This window comes from Plectropomus leopardus, chromosome 6 (assembly GCF_008729295.1).
Source record: "Plectropomus leopardus isolate mb chromosome 6, YSFRI_Pleo_2.0, whole genome shotgun sequence".
NCBI classification, from domain to species: Eukaryota; Metazoa; Chordata; class Actinopteri; order Perciformes; family Serranidae; genus Plectropomus; species Plectropomus leopardus.
The window spans coordinates 26,061,870-26,088,971 of NC_056468.1; the positions used below are offsets into that span (position 1 = coordinate 26,061,870).

The following is a 27,102-nucleotide window of genomic DNA, read 5'->3' on the forward strand; positions in this document are numbered from 1 at the left end:
TTAAATTGTTTAATTGTGTAAGTTGAACAGAGACCTTGACTAGAAATGTCAGTTTCAAAACAGTACATACAATATAAACAGTCATGAGCAAATCAATAAATTACAAGGTTAGTTGTTGATCTAAGCAGATCAGCAGACTTTAAGATTTTGCACTTCCTGTTTTGATGCCATTGGCAGCAGTTTCACCAATTAATGGGTTACAAGTGAGAAGTAGTTGGTCAAATCTGATTTGAATTTAAGTTTGTTCAGTTTACTAAGACAAAGATGTTATCTCTGTACATTGTGCACATTCTTTTTATACCTCATAACATGAACCATTGTTTTTTGGACAATCTTTTGTACAATTCTACAAAAACTGCACAGTTCTTTCATTTTATTCATATATATCGTGCATTGTTAAAGCAATTTTCAAGTTATTATTGTGCTTTTTGGGTACCTCTAGAAAAGTCAAATTTGACCCAATCAGTATGTCACGGTTAAATTTAAATCTGGATTTCAAAGGGAAAGACTAAAGAGAAGCTAATGCAGGAGAGAAATACATATGGGCCATCTAGAATAGCTACGATTATTGTTAGATTATGTGTTCTGAGGTGTTTAGGTTGCAGTTATTGCAGGTTATCCAGGTCTTAACATCCTTATGACATGCTTGAAGCTGACTGGTTTGTGTTTTCTGGCTTGATTGATACATACAATTGGGTGTCACCTGCATAACAAAGTTGAATGTAGTGTTCCCAAATAGTATTGCCTAAAGGAGGCATAGATAAACGACTGCACCATTTACAACCTTATTTATATGTGCCAGTCTGGGATCATTTAGGAGGAGGCTTTGTAAGAAAATCTTAGGCAGGTCTTGAGACAGAACTGACAAGTTAGTACTATAAAAGTACGAGCTTTGGAAGAGTTCACAGTTCTCTATTCAATGGTTGATTAAAAGTCTGATTTTCTCTGTGTTCACCATGAAGTTTTATGAAGCTCTGTTCTTTTTTATGATTCTGTCTGCAGGTCAGAACAACTTAGGATTCATGTTTTGTTGACTTGAAATTGTAGCACAAAGAAATTTAAGTCATTAATGTTTCAAATCCATTGTGGTATTGGCATCAGAAAGTTAGAATAGTGGTACTTTATGTTGGCTAACAAGAAGAGGATGGTAAAGTATTTGTTAACAGTGGTCAGATTTAAAAAAGTACCATGTGCAATGCCTTCAGACTATTTGTCTTTCTTTCTTTTATGGAGATTTGATTTGGGTCTACTTGCAACACCATTTTTGGATGCATGGGATTATTTTTTTTAAATAACCAGTTTCATTGTGCATGTGTGTGTGTGTAATAGTTGTTTCTATGTCTTTACAGCATGTGGATTGAGATGCTATGCATGTTTCAATAAAAAAAAACACTGTATGATCGACCACTGAATTGTTGAGTTCTGCAGACAGCCTAATAATAAATATGAGTGACAAAACAGGAAACACAAAATATAATAATAATGATAATAATAATTAGCAAATGAATAAATTACATTGTTAGATGTTGGTTGGAGGATTAATTAGGCAGATCAGCAGACTTTAAGATTTTGCACTTCCCTGCTTCGATGCCAGTGGTTACTTTTTGTTGAAGTGCAAAGCATGCAAAGGTAAAAAAAAATTCAATCATCAATTTAAGACACAAATAAAACTTAGCTAGTGGTTTTTTCTGTGTCAGATATCAAACTGAATCTGCCAAATAACTGTTTCTGAGTGTGTTTCGACCTGCCAAAAGAGAAAATCTGACAATTTGGCAAATAAATGGCACAGTGGGAATAAAACTGAGAAAAATCTGCAGCTAATGTAAAATACTAATGGTTTACAAGCAAGAAGTAGTTGAACTGATTTATAGTAAACTTAGCTCAGTTTACTCATAGGAGCTTAAACAAAGATGGCATATCCTACTATTTTGTATATGTAAGGCCGTACATGACAAACTTAAAAACCATTAAGAGAAAATGTAGCCTACTTGCTGGAAAAACTGACTTTCAATAGGGTCTTTTAGTGCAGCTGAACACTGAATTTTCCACGCTTCTTGTAGGCGACCAAAACATTACAATTAACTTTCATGAACTGGAGACGCAATGCTACAGCTATATGCCCATACTGTGTGAATCTGGTATAACATTGCTAAACCAAAACAAGTTTCATTTTCATTTCCTCATTGATCCAGTCTGCATCAAAGTCCAGACTGATGAATCTAAATCCTGGCTGGATATTTGTTCATCTCTAAGGATGATCTTAAGTTACAGCTTTTATGCGTTGTGAGTCGCATAAAATACATCACAGCATCATGTCACCCTTAGCTCAGAATAAAACCTATTTATGTCTTTTTTATAACACTGCAAACAACTGTCAGTTTGTTTGAGCAGTGCCACTAAAATCTTTATTGGACTTAATACATAATCTCATTTTTAATTGTTAAAAGTGTTATGAAGCTTTAGACACGTAGGATCTGTCAGTGGTGATGTGGTACTCAAAAGCCATACTCGAGTAAATGTACAGATATCTCACCAGAAAATTGGTATTCATTAGAGTCTCCTATTAGAATATCACTAGAATAATAGTCTTATTTGATATTTGCTGTGCTTAAGTATCAAAAGTAATTTCATGATATTAAATCAATTTAAGGTTTGAAAGTAAAATCCCTTATGTGAATTACCTATAATCTAACTGGCTAGCTGTTAACAGTTGTTTAATTACCAACCTGGGTAATCGATACACAGGAAGTCAGTCCAGGAGCAAGCGAGGTAACCAAAAATCATACGCAAAACTTGGAGATATTGCTGGAACAGTAGACACAAAGGAATAAGACAAACTGGCAATGAAAACACAGACTAATTACACTGCAGGGAGGGTGGAAAGAGGAGTAGCCACAGTCTCAAATGAGGTAGACACCATAAGTATAAATAGACATTAAATGAACAATGTGTAAGATTTAGGGGAATTTAGTAGCATCTAGCAGATTTCAACCAGCTCAGAAATCTCCCAGTAAGGATTCCTTCAGTTTTCATTGTTAAGGATGTTTTTACTGAAAACCTAACTATATGCAGAATTCAGTTCCTTTAAAAATAAACCACGAACCAACAACAACACACTTAATAATGCAGTTTCACATGACAAAATCTGCATTTTTTCAACCCTGCTCATTGCAAATAGGCTTCCGACTATAGTGGCCAATGCGAAAAAGTGAATAGCCTTATGTAAAGTCAGTTTTTGTTTTTTGCGTTCTGGGCTTCTGTATAAACTTGACAGTGGACATTGTGATCTCCATAAACAAAGGACCAGCTCCATAAGTGGATATAAATGTCACATTCTTAACTAACAAAAACACCACAAGTCTTATTTTAAGGTGATTATACATTTAAGAAAACATCATTATTATATTCCATTCCCCTAAATTTTACAAGCTGGACCTTTAAAGGGAAGATAGGTATAAACAAAGCTAAAAGCACCAAAATGTAATGAATATAATAATTGTAAAGAGCTCTCTTATATCCAGGCAATTGAAAACATTACATATTCACGTAAAGATCATCCTCTGTGGCCTGATAGTCATGCAATCACAATGCAGTTATCAAGTAATCAATAATCTATGAACCATCTATCAATCAGCTAATCAATCAGTTATCAAGCAAGTAAGTGGTGGTAGTGGGGAGAGAGAGATAGACAGTGCATCTATGCTTGTGTGTGTATGTGTGTGTGTTACTTCTCTCAGGAGATATATAGAGAGAAAAAGAGCATTGTGTTTGTGTGTGTGTGTTTAATTAACAGTCCAACTGACATCTGAGGCAAAATATGTGATGACCACACCCTACACAGTGCTTTCAATGTGCACACGGACAGCTGTTTATCGCCCTGCGGTGGGGTTTAAGCACCAACATGATGGTGACAACAGGTACAAACGCCATCTTCCCACCTTGTCTCAGCAGTTGTTGACATAAACACATCAAGGTTATGCACTTGGTTATATTAATAGTTTCCCCAGCTTCCCTCAACATCTGGCTGTTTGTGGAGAATAATGTGGGAGGGGGATTTCTATTGAGATTTAGCAGGGAGGATCTCTGAGAAACTTTTGGAAGAAAACTGAGAAGTTGAACAATCAAAGGCAGAGATTTGGCTGCATTCACATCTTATCTCCAGTTCTCCTCTCGCAGGGTCAATAAAAAGTCTTGGTTTTTTTTCGTCTCTCATGATGCAGTTTTTTGGAGCTCTGATCCTCTTCATGACTCTGTCTGCGGGTAAGAACATTGTATGATTTTAAGGCAAATTAAAAAAACGTGTTAATGTTTAAACGTTATTATAGCTGTGGCATCTGGTTAGGGTTTTGCAATGGGGCTCAGTATATTCATTTTTATTTAATTATTAAATGAGTTTATAGATGCTTGTAGATATTGATATTTTATTGTGAATGATGATAAAATGATAGCAATATCTTCAACAGTGGTCAGATTAAAAAAAAACACAAAAAAAAATAAGATAGAATACAATGTGTAAACGCTTCCAGATTGTTGTTAGTTCTGTTTTAAATAAAATATATGGAAAATTTAAATAGTTGAGCTAAAAGTCCTTATACATTTATATCTACGCCTTTGCTCTTTTGTGCTTCTTATTTGTTTACCTGATTTTTTCTCAGGTAAACAGAGAAACTTTTTTGTTTTTGTTACTTTTTCACATAAAAAATCACTTTTCTATCTTGATTTCCAAAAAAATGGTTGCCTACCTCTATTGTTATTTTGTATTTAATTGTTGTGGCATTTATTCTGTCATTGTTGCTCTATTCTGTTACTTGATTAATTCTGTATATTTTTCTTGTGTTAAAAAAAAAGACCACACCCATGTAGAGTGCAAATTGAAAACAGCAGTTGAAACATACTTTGTATATTGATTGGGTTTATTTGTGAAAATGCGTAAAACAATGAGCTTTACATTTGGATAATCTTAAACCATGTATGGCATTATTCCCTATTTCTGTATAGTCTGTGGACTGAGATGCTACCAGTGTACAGGTTACTTCTGCACAGACATTTCAACTTGTCCTGCCAGCATTGACCGCTGTTCTTACATTGAAATGAACGGTAAGTTGTTCTTTCACAGCTCATTAAGCATTTCATATTTATCTGAGTTGGTATATCATTGTACCAAATGCCTTTTCCCAATCATGTATGGCAGGTGAAGTCAGCAAGGGCTGCTTGTTGAGTGCTCTGTGTATCAGTCCCATGGAGTGCTGTGAGAAGGACTTGTGCAACAGTGGCACTGGTTCCAGACACAAAGCCACTTCCTCCGGCGCCGTGCCCACTGGTTCCAGTGTCCTCCTCCTGCTGGTTTCCTCAGCCATAGTCACACTCTTTCTCTGAAGCTCCTGAGCAGCTGCAACTCAAGAATATTTGTCTTCTTTCTTACCCAGTTTGTATAACTCAACAGGAATAAACATATTTTCAATGACAATGACTTAATACTCTTTTCAATTTTCAATACTCATTATATCTGAATGTTGCTTGCATTATTTGCAAGCCTCATGTTTAGAGCCAGAAGTGACCATATTTGGGCAACAGGGTGGTGCTGTGGAGGAGTGAGGGGTGGATCTGACTCAAGACTGTGGTGAGCCTTGCAGACAAACTGTTACTCAAGCAACCCTGTCCTTAAATATGCAAAACTCTGGGCGTCAATAAACTGTAAACAGGTGCAGTTTTTGGCACTTCCACATTGCCTTTATGTTCCTGCCTCAGAGGTTTCCACTTGGTTAGAAATCAGTGTCAACATGTTCATACTCAGTCACAGTCACAAGAATTTTTGTGGTCTTTTTTTTCTTTTTTGTTATTCCACAAAATATTGTAGAGAAGCTGATTTTCTGGCCTATTGGTTGTTGCTATTGTTAGCTGTCTGAATTTTTGTTTCGCAACTGACCCTTTACATGGTCCCAACCATCCTCCTGGGACACCTGTATCTGTTTTTGGGATCAAATTATTTTCATTCATTATTTTCATCACTGTAGACTGTCTGTATTTTTTCACATTTGATTTTCACTTGTTCCTTTCAATTGAATGCATTGATGTTGTTTTGTAAACCTAAATAAATTACCATTACCAAGGTTATTTCATGTCCGTACAAAAATGTCCCAACCAACCCTACTCTCGCTTACTAGCCAATCTCAGATATTTTGAGATTTGAGTGATAAATTCATGCGAAAAAAACTCTCACATGTACTGCTAGAAGGTCTGGTGAAGTAGTCAAAAGAGCAACACAGTCTACAGCAAGAGTGAGATGTGAACTGGAGTTTGAGTCTGGTGTGAGTCAGTATAATTATTACTTATTGTTTTTAAACTGTTATTGATATGGAGACTGACTCACTCTTTATTCCAGGTTGCAGCAGGGAAACAGAAAACTGACAATCATACGACCAATACAAGGATCTAACAAAGACTGAAATAATACCACAATCTAAATACAAACTAGTCTGGCAAGAGGACTAGGTGCCAGTGGGGAAAAAGGGCAGAGATACTCAGGTGAGGAGAATGAGGTTATCAGGCAGAAGAACAAGCAGGAAGCTGATTTGCTGGGAAAAACTGAGGAGCAGTGGAGGATTTACGAGGCTGATGCAGAGCAGGTGTGAAGGTGGGCAAACGAGGGAAAACAGCACAGGAACGCAGGAAGGGACAAACATGGAAACACAGAAATAAAAAATGCACCTCAACACACCTCCTAATCTTAAACCGACCAAATGAAAGACAAATGAACTAATATGAGCAATTTAAATGAGTCTTCTACAAATACTCAATCCAGTTTTCCCAAAAATGCATCAGGACATTAACTTTAATTTTTAATTTAGAAAAAAAAAAAAAAAAAAAGTAGCCAAAAAGACATTGTGTAAGTTTTGTGCTGACATAGCAAGGATGCCCAAATTGCAAATGGCAATGTTGGCTGTGCCAGGGTACTAGTTTGTCTTACTTTTATTACAGCCACAAAATGAAGATCTGTGGCTGCTCATATTTATATTTTTCATAAATTAAATTTCTTCTGTGAAATGGGCAATATGGCTCAGAATTATGTCTTTTGAATTAGGCATTATCACTGTTACAGTTTGTTTAATAGAGCTTATGCAAAGACACATCCATTGAATTATCCATGTAAAATGCAGCAGTTTGGGTGATGTTGAAGTTTTTCAATACATATTAAGTATTTCTCTGTAACATATGTAAACAACCACACTGATGATCATTCACTTCATCACTTCCACTTTTATATTTTAAACTCTGTAGATGTTCACAAGATGGAGCCAAAGTCACATCCTGTTTAAAGGCTTTCACAAATAAATAAAAATAAAACAAAATCTAATTATTTGGAATAGAACCACCTCAGTGTCAGGCTGTACATTTATTCAACCGATGAATTTAAGGACAGTTTTAGGTACTTTTGATTTACTTGAGTAAATTTCATTTTCATGCTACACATCTATTTGACAGCTTAAAGGTGAACTATGCAGGATTGGTGGTCACTTGCCAGCAAAATTGAGAGTAAAAGCCAGCCACAGATTTACACCTGCTTGGTGTTTCATCTTGCTATTTTCGCATTGTCTTTCTGTGTCTCTTATACCTGTTGCTTACAGTCATTCACCTGGTCACTACCTTTTTATAAAGCTCCTTCTTCCCCTGAGCACTGTGGGGGTACACGCACGCAGGAAATAAGAAGAATATAAGGAGGGAGGGAGTCTCTGCAGAAAAATACACCACCTTTCTTGTGAAGAAATACAACTGTCAGGTTTTGAAAGAGGACTGAGGGGTAAGACTATAAAAGGAAGAGTTTACGTCTTCTTTTCTGTCACAAGTCAATTACAGGTCTGATTTTCTCTCCATTCATGATGAAGTTCCTGGGAGCTCTGATCCTGTTTATGACTCTGTCTGCAGGTAAGAACAGCTTGTGATTCATTTGTGTCAGCTTTTGCTTTAATAATAAAGTTTTAGGAATACTTTAAACGGTTGACAGATAGTAAAATTTGCGATTTGCAACACTTTCTGTTCTTTTTATTTTTAGAAAAACTTATTATTCAAATTAGTCAGCTTGTTTATATTTTCTTTCATTTATTTTCATGTTCTCTGTACAACAAGAATTAGGTTGGAGTATCTTAAACCATGTGTGACACTTTTCTCCATTTTTTTTTTTTTTTTGTATAGCATATGGATTAAGATGCCACATATGTAATGGCAAAACCTGCACCAATCCACAGTCTTGTCCAGTAGGCATGGATCGTTGTGCCCTCATCGAAACAACCAGTGAGTTGTTTTTCTACGGATTATATAAAGTATTTTAAATCGATTATCTATCTGAGCTAATCGCTGCACTAAATGTCTGGTGGCTTTAATCATTGTTGAAAATTGAGGAGTTTTTTTCCCATCTTGTATTGCAGATGCAGTAAGCAAGAACTGCATGAACAACAGTGGATGTGGTGACACTATTAAGTGCTGTGAAACAGACCTGTGTAACAGCGCCATATCCACTGGTTCCAGTGTCCTCCTCCTGCTGGTGTCCTCAGGCATCATCACTCTCTTTCTCTGAGGCTCTGGAGCAGCTACAGCTTAAGAATATTTGTCTTCTTTCTCTCTCAATTTGTAATTCAGGAAGAATAAACAGATTTTCAATATGTAAAAGCTGTGAATGACTGCGGATCAGTGTTGGTTCAATAAAAACACAATATGATCAACTGCTGAATTTGCTCAATTCTTTAAGCTCTACATTGCACATCACTATTAATACTCAGAAATATGAGTGACAAAACAGGACATAAACCTTAAACTATCATGAGCAAATCAATAAATTACATGCAAAAAAATACGCAAATTGTTGATGTGAGGATCAATGAAGCAAGGAGGATGGATTTTGCACATCCTGCTTTAAATCCAGTGGTTACTTTTTATATGTATCACTACAAAGTGCTAAAATGCAAAACAATGAAAGGTAAACAAACTCTCACCATTTCAGACATGAATAAAATGTTGAAAATGTTTGGTGTCCAATATCAAGCTGGATGAATCCATCAAATAACATTTCTTGGTCCCACCAAAATTATTCTTTTATCTTGTATAAGCAATTGTATTTGGCTGCAATTTCATTTAGAATAGTCTTCATGGGTGAATAACCTGAGGGCAAAAAAGCCAACGGTTTAATAGAGAAATGTAGTAGGTACAGTCTAAATTAAACTAAAGTTAATTTAGTTTGTTTGCAGGAGCTTATACAACAATGCATTCATTGAAAAATCTGTGTAAAGGGAACTGATTATTGTTGTAATGTGAAAACTTATTTCATTTTAGTAATGTTTATGTTTTTTATTATTTTAAGGATTACATAGTGTTGTGGGTAATTATACCAACAAACATATGTGCAAGAACAATTTGTTGTCTTTGCCAGTTTATCTGCATAATCCAGGAAACTCTGCAATAAAATGGCTGTTAACATTAGCAATCATTCAATTATGAAACACTTCCCTTTAGCATTTCAAACTCTGTTGTGTCACAGTCAAAATACCCAGATGGACTTCACCAAAAATCTCGTTAAAGACATTTTCGCCAAAAAATGTATTGAGTGTTTTGACAAAATGTATTCAAATTCATCTTTAAAAAACAGACTTTTAGAGTGTATGGTTGTCTGTCTATGTGTCGGCCCTGCGCTTGTCTGGCGACCTGTCCAGGGTGTACCCCGCCTTCTGCCCAATGACAGCTGGGTTTGGCTCCAGCCCCTCGCGACCCTTACGAGGAGAAGCGGTTACAGAAAATGACTGACTGACTGACTTTGTTTTCCATATAAATGTAAGCGAGGCACTAAAAGTTCAGATATGGTGGTCCAGTCTCATTCCAAAGTCCTCTGTTACCACTGTTTTGTCAGAGGTTTCAGTGTAAAATACAACACCAAAAGCCAGATTTCGTGGTGTTATATACACCGCCAGTTGGCCGGATGGCACCTGTCACGGCAGTATGATACATAGATGGCCAGCATCAGTTGATAAAACAGCCAGATGGAACCTGTTTCAGCCATATGAGACAGTACTGCATTGTGGGTGCATTGTTAGTATTAGCATCCTCTATCTATAAAAGCAAAAAATCTGAAAAAAAAAATCTGATCATTGTTTAAGGTGGGCGCATCATGTAACTTCTCCAGCCACAGTTTTCACAAATTATTTTATACAAGGCAATTGAATCATTTTGGCTGCACCAACTCATGGGAATGAAGGGGGGCTGTCTCAGCTTGTGTCCTAAAAGAGCAGAGCAGTGGTGAAACCCTACTGAGACAGATACAGCGAGTGAAAGTCAGTTGTCTGGTCTTATCAATGGACTCTGATTGTGAGCACAGGGTCTGCTTCTGCTTGTGAGAGAGACAAAGAAAGCCTGTGTGTGTGTGCGTGTGTGTGTGTGTGTGTGTGTGTGTGTGTGTGTGTGTGTACTTCAGAGTTAAACCGCCAGTCCAGCTTGCGCATGAAGCAAAAATGTGACGACCACACCCTTCACAGTGCTTAAATGTTAACAGCTGTTTATCGTCCTGCATCAACCTGTTGGATTTTTACTAGCACTATGACAATGATGGTTAAAATGTGGCGTGTTGTTACCCACGCAGTTTTTAATAAAATAAAAACACATGGAGGTTATGCATTCGGTTATGTTAATAGCCCAGTTTCCTTTAATATCTGTATGTCTGTTTCTCATAATGTGGGAGTGTGCTTCCATATGAGATTTGGAGGTGGGGTGGGGGGGCTCTGAGGAACTTTTGGACAATGACTGAGAAGTTGCACAATCAAAGGAAGAGACTTGGAAGTATTCACATTTCCTCTCTAGTTCTCCTCTCACAGTGTCAATAAAAAGTCTGTTCAGGATGCAGATGTTTGGAGCTCTCATCATCTTCATGACTCTGTCTGCAGGTAAGAACAGCTTATGATTCACATCATTTGGATTGACGTTATAAAACAAATAAACAAAAAGTTATGGTTGTGGCATCTGGTTAATATATTGTGCTATGGTTCAACATTTTTATTAAAAATTGCTGAATTAATTTGAAGATACTTGTAGATATTGATATTTTACCTTGAATGATAAAATCATGGATAACACATTGATAGTGGTCAGATGTTTAAAATGCCATGTGCAAACACTTCCAGACTGTTGCCTGTTTTACTTTTTAGGTTCTTAGGGTTAATATTTAGCAGTGTGTTTCCTTTTTTTCCTCAAGTACAAGGAAAATTCCCTCACTGCAAAAACATCTGACCCCACCCAACTCCTCCAATTGCAAACTGCAGTGGGAACATGCTTTTTCTAAACTATAATCATTAAATTTGGACTATCTCAAACCATGTGTGACACTTTTCTCTATTGTTGTACAGCATGTGGACTGAGATGCTACACATGTGAAGGCTACTTCTGCACAGACATTGCAACTTGTCCTGCCGGCATTGACAGTTGCTCTATCACCGAGATCAACAGTATGTTGTTCTTCTCACCGCTAATATTAAGTATTTCAATTAGATTTTCTAACTATATGAGCTGATATATCTCTGTACTAAAATGTCTAGTAGCTGTATTTGTTGTTGATTGCTTTTCTTTCCATGTATTGCAGGTGTCATCAGCAAGAGCTGCATGATAAGTCATATTTGTGTTCACCCAATAAAGTGCTGTGAGGGGGACTTGTGTAACGGCCCCAAGCTTGTTCAAGACAGCGCCATTACCACTGGTTCCAGTGTCCTCCTCCTGCTGCTCTCCTCCAGCATCATCACACTGTTTCTCTGAGGCTATGGAGCAATTACAGCTTAAGTATATTAATTTTCTGTCTTACCCACTTTGTAACTCAGGAACAATGAGCAAAGTTTCAATATGTATAAGTTGTAAATGACTGCAGATAAATGTTTTTTGAATAAAAACTAAATATGATAGACAATTGAATTGTCTGATTTTTCAAGTTTGATATTCCGCATTATTATTTACAGCAAAAAATAGCTTTGTTATGAAAACCAAAGTGAAAATATGAGTGACTAAACTGGATACAAAACGTGAAAAGTTATGAGAAAATAAAATAAAAAAACATCTATTAATTGATCTGAGGATTAGTGAAGCAGATCAGCAGCCTTTAAGATTTTGCACGTTGTGCTTTGGTGCCACTTACCACCACAAAGTGCTGAAATGCAGAATATTCAAAGCTCAACAAACTGTCACTACCTCAGGCACAACTAAAATGTAAAAAATACCAATCCTTTGTTTTGACTGATTTGTTTTGTCTTGTCTTTGAGCATGCAACATCCTCCATTTTCCACTCACCCTGGCTCTTGCGCACACAACTGATGTTAGACATTTGTGTGAATTTTTCTATTAATTAGCATATTAACTCTAATTATGGCTAAGAACATGTTTTGTGAGGTCGCAGTGACCTTTGAACATCAAAATCTAATCAGTTCATCCTTGAGTACGAGTGGATGTCTGTGCAATATTTAAAGAAATTTCCTCAAAGCATTTCTGAGATATCGTGTTCATAAGAAAATGAGACGGATGTGAGGTCACACTGACCTTTGGCCACCAAAATCTACTCTGGAAATTCAGGAAATTCCCTTAAAAGCATTCCTGAGATATCGCGCTGATACTGTCACATATGTGGTTTGTTTTCATCATTTACTGGAAGTACGTATCTAACAGATTCAGTGCGGACTGAGAGCAGCACACACCAGCTGTTGGGACATGGTGTAAACTCATATGAGGCACCAATGTGGCAGTGATGGTGAAAATGGTTCACAAACAGCATGTTTTCATCCACTTTGTCTCAACTATCACTGAAATAAATACATCGAAGTGGTCTGCTGATTATGTAACCCAGTTTTCGTCCATGTCTGCGTGGGTGTTTCTCAGGAATAAAAGGGGAGGATGTTTGCTAGGAATTTTGGATGACGACCATAAAAAGAGGAGATCTGGAAGAGGTCACGTTTTCTCTCCAGTTCTCCTCTCACAGGTTTGAGTAAAAGTCTGTTTTTCTATTCGGTCACGATGAAGTTGTTTGGAGCTTTGATCCTTTTTATGACTCTGTCTGCGGGTAAGAACAGCTGACGATTTATGTGCTCTGGATTGACATTTTATCACAACTAAATTTTAAAAAAATATTAACGTTACAGTGTCTTGTTAAGGTGGTGTGATGGGACTTTTTTTCATTCTTAATGAGTGGTTTGAAGATATTTATAGATATTGATATTTTATTGGGAATGATAATAAAAGCATGGAAGTATCTTTTTACAGTGGTTGAATTTTTTTTTACATAAAATGTGCAAATGCTTCCACACTGCTGTGTAATAATTTCTCTTTTATTTTTTAAGGAGCTTACTTCGCAGCTTGTTTGCTTCTTTCCCTGAATTAGCCTTCTGCGAAAAGCTCCTCACTGCACAAACATTTGGCCCTACCCATGCTGACTGATGCTTCAACTTGTACATTGTAGTGGGAGCATAAACACAATGTTTATATTAATTGTTGTTCTTTTTTTAATATGTAAAATAATGAGCATTTGGAGCATCTTAAATAAACATGTGTGACATTATTCTGTATTTCTGTATAGTATGTGGACTGAGATGCTACGTGTGTGCTGGCTACTACTGCAGAGACGAGGCAGATTGTCCCGTCACCTTTGACCGTTGCTCCACCACTGATGTGAACGGTGAATTATTCTTCAACAGCTAATACTGTGTATTTCTAGTAAGATTGTCTGTCTGTGCTGATACATTGGTTTACTAAATGCCTTGTGGCTTTACTGTTGCTGAAAATAGAGGGTTTTTTTCATCATATATTACAGGTTACATCACCAAGACCTGCACTAACAATGCTGGATGTACTGGCAACACTAAGTGCTGTAGCACGGACTTGTGTAACAGCGCCACACCCACTGGTTCCAGTATCCTCCTCCTGCTGGTGTCCTCAGGCATCATCACACTCTTTCTCTGAGGCTATGGAGCAGCTACAGCTTAAGTATATCTGTCAACCCAAATTGTCATTGTCAGTTGTCAAAACCTTAACTCATTTCCAACATGTAAAAGTTGTAAATGATTGCAAGTTAATGTTTGTTAAATAAAAACACAATATGATCTGGGGTGACCTCTAGCTCACTGGGTGGTGTGTCCTCATATGTCTGAGGCTTCTGCAGCGGCCCGGGTTCGAGTCCAGCCTGTGGCCCTGTTCTGCATGTCATTCCCCCTTCTGTCTCCCACCTTTCCTGTCTCTCTCACACGGTCCTTTAAATAAAGGGAAAATGCCCCAAAAAAATAATCTCAGAAAAAAAAGTAATATGATTGGCAATGTAAGGCCACCATCCAAATCTATATTCTAAGGGATAAGCTTCTCGTGATTCAGGACTACCTCATTGGCCAATGAGGTGTATTATGCTTTGTTTACATGGGTCTTATCTTGAGGTCAGAGGTTGAGGGATGGTTAGGCCTTGGGGTCGGATATCCGGAGTACTGGCACCAGGCTTAAATTACATGGAATGCGTCCCCTTGGGGTTTTTGAGATTGAACACAATAGGTGAGGAATGTTTACTAATAAATGTGTAGATGCTTGTACCTATATAAGACACATGCATGAGCTGTAAGAGAGAGAGATTCACATTGGTCCCGAATCTTCTCCCAGGCAGACCATGGTGCCTGGTGGATGCTGAACTTTTTTGTAATAAACTGATTCTTATGCAACCAAGTCAGTGTCAGCGGAGGTTTGTTCATCGTCTACACATCATTGCTACATTAGAAACAACGACACCAACCACAGTGTGTGAAAGTGGAGAGCTGTACCTTTGAAGTTATGATTTTGATGTTAATGATTGTATGATGTTATGATATTGATGTTAGACAAGCCCAGACTCTGGCCACTCTTAAGTCAAAGTTTGCACCCTACCCGATAAAATCAGTGTTGAGATTAAGGGAAGATCCAAAATGCATAACAAAAAACAGACAGATGGGAGCGCAAACAAAAAGCGAGTGTTTAATGCTGATGATGATATACAGAAAAGAATACAGGTGACCAAAAACAAAGTGCAAATAAAATAGGAATTTAAAAAATCAAACTGAAAACAAACTAGGATCACAAGACGTCAGGAGCAAAACACAGTGGAAAGAGCAGGGAGGATTACTGGGCAGGATGACATCAGAATACAAATCACAGCGAGGGCGACAGCAGGGTAAACAGGGCAGGACACAGCAAGGAACAGCAGACAAGCTGAAACACAGAGGTGTATGTACATGGGGAACTAATTAAGACAATGGCACACAGCTGAGGCAAGTGGTTACAGGAACAGGAGGGACACACCGGGATTGGCTGATAAATGAAGGCTTGGCTGGAAACACTAGGGTAGAGCAAACAAGACAAGATGTGCAGGGAAGACTAACAATAAAGAGCATAAAAAGGGTCAAATTAAGCATTATTATTGTCATATGCAAACATTTGATTTTGGTGTTTATGTCCATGTTTTAAATTGTAAGAATTACATTATTATGTTTACTTACTTCATGCATATGGATATGAAGTTTTTACACTACAACAAACATGTATCTGTAAAGAAAATGCAACAACCACTAGTTTTCTTTGGCAGTTTTTACCTATGTAATTCAGGTAGTATTTATTCACTGCAATACAAAGACTGTTAACATTGGCAATCATACAGTTAAGAAACACTTCCCTTCAACATTTCAAACTCTGTTGTGTCACAGTGGAAACACCCAAAGGAATTTCACCAAAAATCTCCACAGTTCATTTGTTCAGTGTTTTAACAAAATCCCTTTAAATGTATCCATCACTGTTTCTCACAGCAATTAATCTACATTTACATACATGTTTGTCACAAAATCATGTGAGCATTTTTACAAATTATGCATTTATTATAATTATGTTAAGAAATGTGTCTGTCTGATTCGCCAGTGTGTAGGATTTGAACATTTTGGATGTTGGCACCATCTAGTGGTAGTATCAAGAATACAAGAAAGCAAAACAAGGACTTCCAATTAACAGGAACTGTTTCATTTTTCATCAAACAAAATCCACCAGAATAATTTAAAAGGTACTCTAATTCCATAACAATTCTACATATAGAGACTGAAACATTTCAAACAGTGCTGACGCTAGTTTATATATAGTACAGTTATTTTCAAGCAAGGCATCTAGTTAACTTAACCAGTGGTGTGCTTTACTTTCATGCCAGAAATCAGTGTAAAAGCAGAAAAACGTTTTCAGAACGGCAGATCCTCACATACTTTTTAATGTCAGTACTTTTAAATGTAAAGGTGCAAAGCATCAAGCATATTTCACTGTGTGCAGAGGTGTTAAAACGCTGTAATAGTTCTCTCAGCTGAGGATGGCATAGCTTAGTCAGCTGATAAGGCAAATAAAGGCAAAAGGCAGACATGGACGGCACATTAGAATATGGCATCTTTGAGAACAATAACTGTTTCACAAGGCAAACCTGTAGCATTGGTGTAATAAATCTAGTTCTTGTTGTGGATCAACACAATTAAATTTAACATAAATGCTTTTTTTTTCATTTTTATATCTACCCTGAGCTGTGAATTTCATGACAAAAACAGTAGATTTTGGCACAGAAATGACAGAATAGCACAAAAGGTGAAGGACTGTAGAAATAAAAATATTTAAAGTCTGTTGATCATAAAAAGTACCCCCAAATTTAAACCCAGTTGTGTGATTTACTGTATTTACACTCATATATTAACACATTAAAAGTAAAACATGAATAAATATTGAGAAAGTTTCTGAAAAATTAGTCACATGTTGTCAGTGCAATGTTAATCAATGCATATTGGATTGAACATAGGTAGCTGAGAATGGTTTCCATAAAACACCAGTTGCAATGGTGACATTAGCATGACCTCTGAGCAGGAGTGCAAATGTCAGACTCAGAGTGCAGATTTATTGCCAATTCAGTGTCCAATCAAGCCACAAAAAAGACACTTATTATGTCATCTACCCTTCATCATCCTAAAAACCAAAAACATTTACTGTGTGGGCTTTGAGGAAAATATTGCCATCCAGATGTCTATTAGGTGGAAGACTGTGATGACGATACAATCTGAGATCGGTTTTACTATTGGCTGTGGAAGGCACATGAGGATGAGGATCGGCTTAAGGATGGAGCAGGAGAATTAGAAGTGAATTCACTCTAATTGTTTGGGTTGATAATAATCTGCAGAAGTCCAAAGAAAGAGCAGGTCAGAGGAGACATGAGGTTCATCTTCACCAAAAATCACACTCTGCTGTAGCAGCAGATCCCCTAGTGGTCATTTCCCTTTAAAATCAAACATTTCCTGCTGTTTCTTGTCATGTGTGCTCACAAGAATGTGCAAACAGTATGTGTGTGCAAGTGTCCTTTAAGTCTTCAGTGAACCCATGTAAAGAAAGCTATGTCGTCCAGGTCCACCGGGTAATCGGTGAGATACATGGGGCCTTTATCAAAATGTTCCCCTTTGTAGCTTCTCCATCGTCCCGCAGGCAGATAGATGTCCCTCTCCTGCTTCCCTGGCTCCAACACCGGAGCCACCATCAGGTCGTCCCCAATCAGGAACTGGGAGTCGATCTTATAAGCTGCCTCGTCGTCATTGGCGATCCACCACAGGGGTCTTATGATTGGATCTCCTGTATCAAGAACCTCGCCGGCCAGTTCGAGAACCCTCGGGGCCACCAGAGTCTCATGGAGCGCTGTGAACTTCTGCGCTATCTGTACCACCTGCAGGTCAATGCACAAAGACGCAGTGTTGGCATCAAAGAAGAGCATGTTGGCTGGTTAATTGAGAAACTTAATATTTGATATCTGGCATCAAAACACATGGAAGGTTTTCTTAATTTCTGTAAATACATATTCATATACTTAACTAGCAAATGATTAAATCGATTTCATGCTGTCCTAATGTACCTTTGTACTTTTGCTAATTGTAATTAAGTCAAACTACAATTACTGCCTTGCGGTTGAATGGCCCCACAAACCATCGCAATGCTTGTCCAGACTCATGCGCAGACATGACAGCAGACAGTGCTTCAAATAAACATGTTGTTGCAAAGAAGCTACATATTGTAAAATATAGATGCTTCACACACATCTTTAACCCGGCAGCACAGAGGATCTGTACAATCCTAACCCGAAGAAGGACGCTAAGATCAGTGTCGCTAATTAAGTATCCAACCAAATGCCTGCTCTTGAGTAACTATGTTGAAAAATGGCCAGTTTGTCAAGTATTTTTGCTAAACATTATGATGTCACAGTGAAGTTGATCTCTTGCTTATAAAATGTCATCACCACATCATCAGATCCATCCTATCAAACAATGTTGTGCATTCATTCTCGAATTATGGCCAAAAACATGTTTTGTGACGTAACAGTGACCTTTGACTATTAAAATCTACTCAGTTCATCCTCAAGTGGACGTTTGTGTCAATTTTGAAGAAAACCCTCAAGGTGAACGGGGCTGACGGACAACTCGACAAACATAATGCCGCTGGCCACGGCTGTCACCTGCAAGGAGTCATTAAAAGTGCGTTCTGCAGTTCTGCAAGTCTTTTTGTAGCAGAAATCCCAGAACAATGTTTGCACTCAACAACAGGGCAAGATAGATGTAAGATTTAAAAAGGTGCAATAATTAGATACAAATTCTACGAATAGTTGTTTTAGTAGTCCCCTCTAATTGTTAAATTAAAGAACAGGAGCTAAAAGAAAAGTGAAAAACAAGTCTTTCTTTTCAGTTAACACAACACCGTATAACTTTGCTAACCTCATCGTCATAGGCCCATGGTGGTATAGAGAACTGCATGGCAGGCATGAAAGCAGACAGCTCCAACCATCGGATGTACAGCTCTCTGTCCGGCAGAACATTTTTGCCATCTGACCCACCTAAAAATAAAACACAGATGTCAGACTGGAGAATACAGTCATATTACAGATCTATGTTTAACAGAGCTAACTTTAAACTCTGGTGCTAAGATCAGAGAAGAGAAGAGCAAATAAGATAAGACAATCCTTTATTAGTCCAACAACAAGGAAATATGCATTGTTACTGCAGGACAGGACAGGACAGGGATATAAAAGCAGGTATGCACAAGATACATAAAGCAAGAGAACAATATAAATAGTAAAAAAAACAGTTAAAAAGTTAAAGTACCATACCTGCAGTGCGGTTGGGGTATGCGTTCCCTCCGATCATGTCAGGTAAGACAAACTGGTAGCCCAGAATGCTAATCGTCAGAACAGTCGGGATGATGGACTTGAGGCCGAGCTCATAACCCCAAACAGAGTCTCTGTCAATGATCCTGGAGAAGCAGGAGATGTCCTGACTCTGGTAACCTACCCTCACCTCCGCACGCTCGCTGAACGGGATGGCCATCTCCGTGTAGCGGCGGGTGAAGGTGGAGGGGTCAGACAGTGGGACCAGGGTGCTAAACTGGCGTGGGAGGTAGCTCGTCTCTCCTGCATCGAACTTGAAGGACGTAACGTCATAGCGGTCTTTGATCGCTTGCAGATGTGAGGAATACCACTCACGGGTTTCTGGGTTGGTGAAGTCCAGGATTCCTCCAATGCCGTTCCACCAGCGAACCAGAGCAGGCAGCTCACCATTCGGCTCCCGAACAAACAGCCCTCTCTCCACAGCAACACCGAAATTAATGGAGTCGTAGTTGATAAAGGGATGTGTCCAGAGCGACACCTGAAAGCCGTCCTCTCTGAGTTTGTCAAACATACCACTGGCATTGGGGAACTTCTGCGGGTCAAAGTCAAACTCTCCATAGTCAGCTGTGTAGCGGTCGTCCAGCTCCAGATGGGAGCATGTGAAGCCATGCTTGGTGATGTCAGAGGCATAGCGCAGCAGCTTCTCTTGAGTTATAGCAGTTTTATGGAGAGCCCATGTGGACCACAACGGTTGTTTGAACACCTCAGGAGACGGGACCTTGATAGGCTTTGGGAAATACCGACGCACCTGAGGAAAGCACAGGCATACAGATCAGAGATTTACCACACAGGTATTCACATCAGCAGGATTTAGGTTTTTTTTTCAACCAAGAACGCAAAGTGAAAAAGTTTGTTATTTGTTAGTTTGGCTCTGGAGGTCATCACTGCTCCCACCCTCCGTTAAACCACAATTTATCAATTTTACACTTTGGTTTTTGTACAGATTCAACCAGAGATATGTTATGTTTTGTAACTTTTAGACAGACCCAGGCTTGTTGTTTCCCCTTGCTTTCAGTCTTCATGCTAAGCTAACCATTTACAACTGCAGTTGGTAACTTTCATAAAAATAAGTTTTGTTATATTTGATGAAACGGTTACTGTATCCTGACGGTAGCACATGAGACAGACAATCTGTGGAAAACTTGTTCCTCTCCCTCCTCGTAGTGCTTCTAATGGTATTTGCTAGAATCCACCACAGCTGAACAAAAACAACCAATCAGAGCCAAGGAGTCTCTAACGCAGCTGTCAATCACTGCTAGTGAACTGCAGTCAAACTGTCAAACTACCAGCACTCATCAAATATGAATCAAGTTTTTCTGACTGCATTTGCCTATTTTTCACCTCAAATGTTTTAAGAAACATATTTTAGTGTACTGTTTAGCTGTAAAACGAGAAAGCTAAGCTAAGCCATGCTGACTGGAGTGCTGCCTAGTTTGACCACAGTTCACCAGCAGTGATTGACATACTGACTCCTCAGCTCTGATGGTAGTTTTTATTCAGCCACGGTCCTTGCAAATACCATAAAAAGATTGATGATTTTTTTTTTTTCACAGAAAACATCTGTCTCTTGTAGTACTGTCAGGATACAGTGACAGTTTCAGCAAAAATAACAAAAACATATTTTTAAGTTACAGACTGTAGTTTTAACACAAAAATATGACAGTGGTATCAATTTTCTTATCAAAGTCTTGGCAAGAAGCATATTAAGCATATTTCCCAAATTGTTGAAATTATTTCTTCGAATACTACTTTAAAGAGATGTCGGCTGTGGTGTGGAATCAAAAATTAACTGATTCATATCTTTGTTACTTAAGCAACAACTATTTTTTTCTATTGTTTAATCAATCATTTAGTGTTAATGAAGCATTCACTGAGTCTATAAAAATGTAAGATCACAAGGCCAAAAATGTAGATCACTGTTTCTGAGAGTCCAAGGCTACTACCTTCCAGGTCTTGCTTTTGTCCAATCAACAGTCCAAATCCAAAGATATTTCCATTATAGTAATATGAAACAGGAAAAAGCAAATCCCCACAATATAGATACTAGAACCAGAGACTATTTGATGGTTGTAATCAATAAATTACCTTAACGTGTCAGAATTGTTACTGATTAATTTTCTATCTTTATACCAGTTAGGAATACATTATTCATCACAGGAACATCCAGCCAAGACTCCAACTTGGCTCTGGCATTTCCTGTTTCCTCACTCCAGTTTTGCTCTTAGTTTAATTTGTAATGTCTTATTACACTTTCCTTTGGCCTCACTCTTTACGCACACCACAATTTGCCTTGAAGTGAGCCAACACACGCATTTTTTAAGCGTTCTTGCGCAGCTATTTGGAGCGCATCCAAGAATAAACAATTCCCACCCGTCCCAAAACACTCCAACAAGCAAACGCTCCAGACTCTGAACTTACTACTATGTACCTAGTTATAACTCGTAGAAACTGAATTAAAATGTACGTATATAGAAAATAAAAGTTACCATCTCACGATTGTACATCAAACAAAAATCCACAGCGTGTCTATACTCACCATGTATTTGTGAATAGAGGTAACATCTGACCCCACACACACTCTATAGCTGAGTTCAGGGAACGCCTGCTGACCCTCTGGTGGCCTGAAGGGAGAGTCCTCATAACGGGCCTGAAACCTGAGTGTCCTGTCCTTCTCTGACCAGCCCAAATGAAACGGTACCGAGTCATTAATCTTGATGGCGGTCGCATTTGAAGACAGCCAATAGCGTTCTAAGATTCCCCCAAAAGCATCCCGATTTGAGTAGACATCACTGGTGATGAAAGGATGCGGTTCCTTCTCGCCCTGCATCCTGATAGGCCAGTACTGAGTTGCCGTCTCCGCTCCTCCGTACCAGTGAGAATCATTGTAGGCCATGGCGTGCTCCACCAAGCGCTTACTTTGGAGCTCCTCCCAGCGAACACGGTAACACATCACCGTGTCTTTTGGTCGAACCGTCTGGATGAAGAAGTTGAGTTTGCCAGAATCTGATTGGGTGCAGCTCAGAATATTTCCCTCCTTCGAGCACGAGTCCAGATCCAGAGTACCGGACCTGGGAGTGAGCATCGACGGAGGGAAAGAAAATCATGAATTAACTTTTTATAGACAGCACTAACCGAGCAAGATTATTTGCCTATCAGAATTATTAGACTATAAGATTACTGCAACAGAGAAGTGCAATCAGAAGATACTGTACGCCTGATTCTATTTCTCTATTTCTCTGCTAGTGCAGAAATTGCTCTTTGGCTATTCCTGTCGATGGGCTGATAAAGGACATGACTATATCAGTCTTCCCTGAGGGTGTAATCATGTGTCTGCCTCATCTGGCTTTCCATTATCCATCCACACACTTGCAGACAGGCAGCTCTTTAGTGCGGCTCAACACACAAAGAGGAACTACCGTGCTGAGGCCAAAAAAGGTGATTTATGTTAAAAGAACCATTGTTAGCCAAGATGTACTGGCTGACAGTTTCACAAGAGAAGTATTCTTTACGAGTGGCTCTAGATTGCATTACAATGTGCAAGTGTTCCTATATATTTGGTCATTTTGTATTTTACATACTCTGATGGCTTCAGCAGGACAAACCTTCATATCATATATAGGGTTGGATACAGTTCACACCTGAACCAGTACTGGTACTTGGAATTCAGCACCGGGACCCAATTTTTAATGTTTTCAGTAAATTCTGTAATAACAAAAATGTAACTGTTGAGTAAGCTGCAGGTGTACAGTAGTCTTGTTCTCTCTCACTCTGTACTACTCTATTTAGTGATCTATATTAATGTTCTTTAGAGTTGCAGTACTTTGCTTTATTTTTATTCCTCTTAATATGTTTACTGAATGTTTAATATATGCACCAAAAACCAAAGCAAATTCCTTGTGAGTGAAATTATACCTTATACCCTAGTTGTCTGTCTCTATGTGTCAGCCCTGTGATTTATTGTTATTTGATAGATAAAAAATTATTCTGGAAAAACTGAGCAATTTAAATATGTGACCTTGGTTCTCTGTAAAATTGTGACGGGTATTTGTCATCATTTGTTTTTGACAGACAAAAAGATGGATCCAGACAATAATAAGCAGATGAATCGATAAAGAAAGCGATCCCACAGTGAACCCACCTGAAGGTCATACTGAAGATCACAGCCCCCGCCTGGTTGTGGATGATAAAACCATCCTTGTTGAGGTCCAAAAGTTCAGCCTTCAGCAGCTCAGCTTTACGGAGGGACGCTGAGTAGTAGCACCAGGCAACCACAGCGGCCAGCACCAGCACACAGCCTAACATGCCAGCCATCACCAGGGGCCGGCCCTCATGAGCCAGCTTCTTCTTCAGGGGAGAACCACCAGCTCCCCCCACCATCTGCTGCTCCCCAGGAGCCACCGGGACAATCTGATACATACTGAAGACTCAAGGCAGTGAGGTATGTAGGGAAACAGGTTTGGAGGAGGCAGCTGGAGTTCACTTGCTGTTGGTGGAATACGTCTTCACACTGGCAGCAGTGGAGGTGAAGAAAAGCCTGATGTCTACCTGCCAATCTTTAGAAAAGTCTCCATTTCTGAATCAGGTCTGCTTTGTCCAAACCTGCGAGACAGACAGAGGCAGACAGGGATCAAAATTCAGTTCATTGTGGACCAGTGTGCAACACCACAGATAGAAAAATGTTAAGAAAAATAAATAAGCTGCTGCAGGTATCAGGTCCTTACTGTCCAGTAAGAATGGAAGAATACATAAATAAGCTGTGTATAAAACATCACATATTGATAATCATACTATTAAAGGAGCAGTGTGTAAGATTTAGGGGGACATGGTGGCATCTTACAGAGAGGATTGCAGACTGAACTATTGTTCTGGAGGTTTTTACTGGGAGCCAAAGTATCCATAGAGGTCGCTTCCTCTCCAAAATAAACAGACAAAGTGATCGAAACTGGTACAAATACTGAATAAAGCTGTTTCAAATCACAAATCAGTGTTATTCCTACGCTGTTTGGTACATCACAGGTGGGCCACTTAACCCTGCACCTGCTAATTTGTGCTCACCCTTTTTTCTGAATCAAGGTTGGAAATAAGCACCAGCCAACAGCCAAATGCTGGTAAAATATGCAAGGTGCTGCTAAATTTGTCTCACTCACCAGTCACAAAAACAATGGAAATCTTCCACCAGCCACTGTGGCAGTTGGACAAAAAAAATGATTAACAACCCTGTTTCTGATCCATAAATGTAGGAGGTTTTTAACGTGAGCAGAATTATCCAGAGGTCTCTTCCTTTCCAAAATAAACAGACACGCAACTGTTTAAAACACTGAATAAACCCTATCTAGAGCAGGTTTTTGGTTTTTCTGTTCTGGGCTTCTGTAGAAACATGGTGGTGCAACGTAGTGATCTACGTGGATGAGGACACACTCCCAATATAGACATAAAAGGCTTATTCAAGAGTAACAAAAACACAACGGTTCTTATTTTCCAGTGATTACAGACTAAGAGACATACTTATTTCTACCAAATATATCCCCGTAAATTCTACACACTGCTCCTTTAAATTTCAAATATTCAGCATGGGACATTCAAATCCAGTGTTGGTCTCTGGTAACCTCTATTACACAGCCTGTTTGCTTGACAATCCAATTCTAATTATTACCACTCACAGTCTCCAGTAGCTAAAGTTATAAATAGCTTTGGAGCTCTCTCTGCATGCTCTTGTGATTAAAAACACTTCGCACTCACCCTCTGTTTCCTACCATTCTCTAAAAACAATGTATTGTACAAAGGTACTGTAAGAGAATGTTCATCTTGTAAAACATGTTTGTAATTAAATGTACCTACAGTGCTGCTAACACCACCACCACACTCATTATATCCTGTGTGTTAAAATGTCTCACTAAGCTGCATGCTCCTGTTATGTCTGCACTTTGTCTTGTGCTGCATAGTTCAGCAGCAGCAGTGTCCAGCAGAGAGAGAGAGCACAGAAGCTTTAATCAGATAAATGGTAGGTGGACAGACTCTGTAGCCACATAGACACCGATGATAACAGAACCAATGACACCATAAAAACAGGCTATGATCAGAGAAAGCACAGACACCATGTCAGCATGGTTCAGTCACATTTATCTCCCAGGTAAGAGCACCTTGCACAAGAGTAAATAATATTTAAGACTAGCAGCCTTCAAATAACTGCACTGCAGCAAGCCTACACTTTTTACAACCATCATCCACACCAGAACCATATTTAACCTCCCAACAGGTATCATTATGCTCCAGCTCAACGCTCTTTTTTATGCTGATGAGGAGTTAGCGGTAATGCAGCAGGGAAGAAATGAAAATGTTGCAAGTGCATACTCTGCTAAAACTGTGTTTCCTTCACAGACAGACTGCACCGTGACTTCTGTTCCTCTTTCCACAAGCTTCTGTTAGATTAAGATCATTTTCCTCCTCCGTGTGAACAATTACAGACAAAATTGCACTATCTTGTCAGTGTGATTAATGGTAATTATTCATGTTTTTTTTTTTTTACCTAATGCTATAACTTTTCTCTGCTTTGCTCTCGATTCCTAATTCCCATCCTGCTCTGCATGTGTGCAAGACACATCCACGCTTTTTGGTCCAGACCTCCCTCCTTTAACTCATCATTTATTGGATCAGTTCTAACTTGGTTTATTGTATTAAAAAAAAAATCAATGGCTTTATTAGCACAAGCAATTCCATGACACACTGTGATGTGGGAGTCTTTGATTTTCAATTCCCAAATATAGCATTCAATGCTTTGTAGGGAAACTATCATTGATTAACACACTGTTTATCATGAATTAACTATAAACCAATATTTTATGGCTATGTTAGGGCTAGTTTATGACATTAGCCTCCTCACTTCGTTCAGTAATCACCATTTTGCTGGTTATGGTGACCAAATACATGCAAGTGCTTGTTGTTTTTATATACAGCTGCTAATAACCAGTCTGGTCAGTGCAGTAATAGCTCGTACTATGTGTGTTTTCTTACCGAGTAGCTCATAAACTCAGGCACACGTTTCCTCGTGGGAGGCTGCTAATTATTTTTGCGTTCACATCAGTTAAAGCTAAATACCTAAAATATGACAGTGGAGACACTGTTGTCCTGACTTTGATGATCGCGCATCGTTCGTCCTGTGCATATTTTTATGTTATTTTCCACAATAGTGTCAAGGTGACATAACTAACTGACTGAACACTGCCAGTGTGCCAGTGCCTGATCGATCAGCCAGAAGCTCCCGTCGACACGACTATTGACGCTGCATCGGGACATTACAGTAACAGCACAGGACTTTAACTGAAGCAGTTCTCACGAATTGTGCTAGAAAACGGTCGTGTTTTCGGTTAAAAGCTACATCAGCTGTGTCAATATTATACAAGTAAGTTAAAAAATACACCAAAAGTGTCATTTAAAAGCGCCGTGATCGTAAAAACAGAGTTATCTTACCTCCGCATCTGAAGCTTTGGGGTCAATGTGTACAGCTGTGCGCGCAGGAGCTCACTGCGCAGCTGCAGAGCGGTTTAAACTTCTATGGTCCCGCCTACCAACGGACCATTCGTCTATTCAGCTGTCACTCCATTATCCAATCGCCTTCTGGGAAATGTAGTGAGAATATAGTTGGTTTCAAAAATAGAGAACCAAATTTTAAAGTGCTTTCAAGTTTTCTTTCATTTCATGTATTTACACCCGAATATTTTGGATTGATGATGGCAACTCTCTACAAAATAAACTTAAGATAAATATTGTAATAAATATATTTGATGCAATGTTATACTATAGGCAAGATAAAATTGAAATTAACAAAATAATAAAAAATAAATAACGTAAAATTAACAAACTCGCACAAC

At 38.6% G+C, this 27,102-nt stretch overlaps 3 protein-coding genes across 3 annotated transcripts; 2 read left to right on the forward strand and 1 right to left on the reverse strand.

Annotated features, from left to right (window-relative positions):
• Positions 1 to 7,818: 7,818 nt before the first annotated feature.
• Positions 7,819 to 8,717, forward strand: LOC121944745 (lymphocyte antigen 6D-like). The gene is made up of 3 exons (XM_042488632.1): positions 7,819 to 7,923; positions 8,191 to 8,289; positions 8,424 to 8,717. The coding sequence occupies exons 1-3, from the start codon at positions 7,875 to 7,877 to the stop codon at positions 8,570 to 8,572; spliced, it is 297 nt and encodes a 98-aa protein (XP_042344566.1). The 5' UTR covers positions 7,819 to 7,874; the 3' UTR covers positions 8,573 to 8,717.
• A 4,232-nt stretch (positions 8,718 to 12,949) lies between these two features.
• Positions 12,950 to 14,124, forward strand: LOC121944660 (lymphocyte antigen 6D-like). The gene is made up of 3 exons (XM_042488526.1): positions 12,950 to 13,072; positions 13,586 to 13,684; positions 13,820 to 14,124. The coding sequence occupies exons 1-3, from the start codon at positions 13,027 to 13,029 to the stop codon at positions 13,966 to 13,968; spliced, it is 294 nt and encodes a 97-aa protein (XP_042344460.1). The 5' UTR covers positions 12,950 to 13,026; the 3' UTR covers positions 13,969 to 14,124.
• An 847-nt stretch (positions 14,125 to 14,971) lies between these two features.
• Positions 14,972 to 26,786, reverse strand: LOC121944817 (myogenesis-regulating glycosidase-like). The gene is made up of 6 exons (XM_042488732.1): positions 26,702 to 26,786; positions 23,373 to 23,833; positions 21,771 to 22,302; positions 19,178 to 19,982; positions 18,786 to 18,904; positions 14,972 to 17,746 (listed from the first exon to the last, which is right to left on the reverse strand). Exons 2-6 carry the CDS (start codon positions 23,648 to 23,650, stop codon positions 17,399 to 17,401), a joined length of 2,082 nt encoding a protein of 693 aa, XP_042344666.1. The 5' UTR covers positions 23,651 to 23,833; positions 26,702 to 26,786; the 3' UTR covers positions 14,972 to 17,398.
• Positions 26,787 to 27,102: the final 316 nt, after the last annotated feature.

What these genes read in the sequence shown, in the direction of transcription:
- LOC121944745 (XM_042488632.1), top strand. Translation starts at nt 7,875, where the DNA reads ATGATGAAGTTCCTGGGAGCTCTGATCCTGTTTATGACTCTGTCTGCA. An exon ending in GTTTATGACTCTGTCTGCAG is followed by an intron (nt 7,924 to 8,190) that starts GTAAGAACAGCT and finishes TTTTTTGTATAG; the next exon opens with CATATGGATTAAGATGCCAC. An exon ending in TGCCCTCATCGAAACAACCA is followed by an intron (nt 8,290 to 8,423) that starts GTGAGTTGTTTT and finishes CTTGTATTGCAG; the next exon opens with ATGCAGTAAGCAAGAACTGC.
- LOC121944660 (XM_042488526.1), top strand. Translation starts at nt 13,027, where the DNA reads ATGAAGTTGTTTGGAGCTTTGATCCTTTTTATGACTCTGTCTGCGG. An exon ending in TTTTATGACTCTGTCTGCGG is followed by an intron (nt 13,073 to 13,585) that starts GTAAGAACAGCT and finishes ATTTCTGTATAG; the next exon opens with TATGTGGACTGAGATGCTAC. An exon ending in CTCCACCACTGATGTGAACG is followed by an intron (nt 13,685 to 13,819) that starts GTGAATTATTCT and finishes CATATATTACAG; the next exon opens with GTTACATCACCAAGACCTGC.
- LOC121944817 (XM_042488732.1), bottom strand. Translation starts at nt 23,650, where the DNA reads ATGTATCAGATTGTCCCGGTGGCTCCTGGGGAGCAGCAGATGGTGGGG. An exon ending in ATCTTCAGTATGACCTTCAG is followed by an intron (nt 22,303 to 23,372) that starts GTGGGTTCACTG and finishes GCTCACTCCCAG; the next exon opens with GTCCGGTACTCTGGATCTGG. An exon ending in CCTCTATTCACAAATACATG is followed by an intron (nt 19,983 to 21,770) that starts GTGAGTATAGAC and finishes TGCTTTCCTCAG; the next exon opens with GTGCGTCGGTATTTCCCAAA.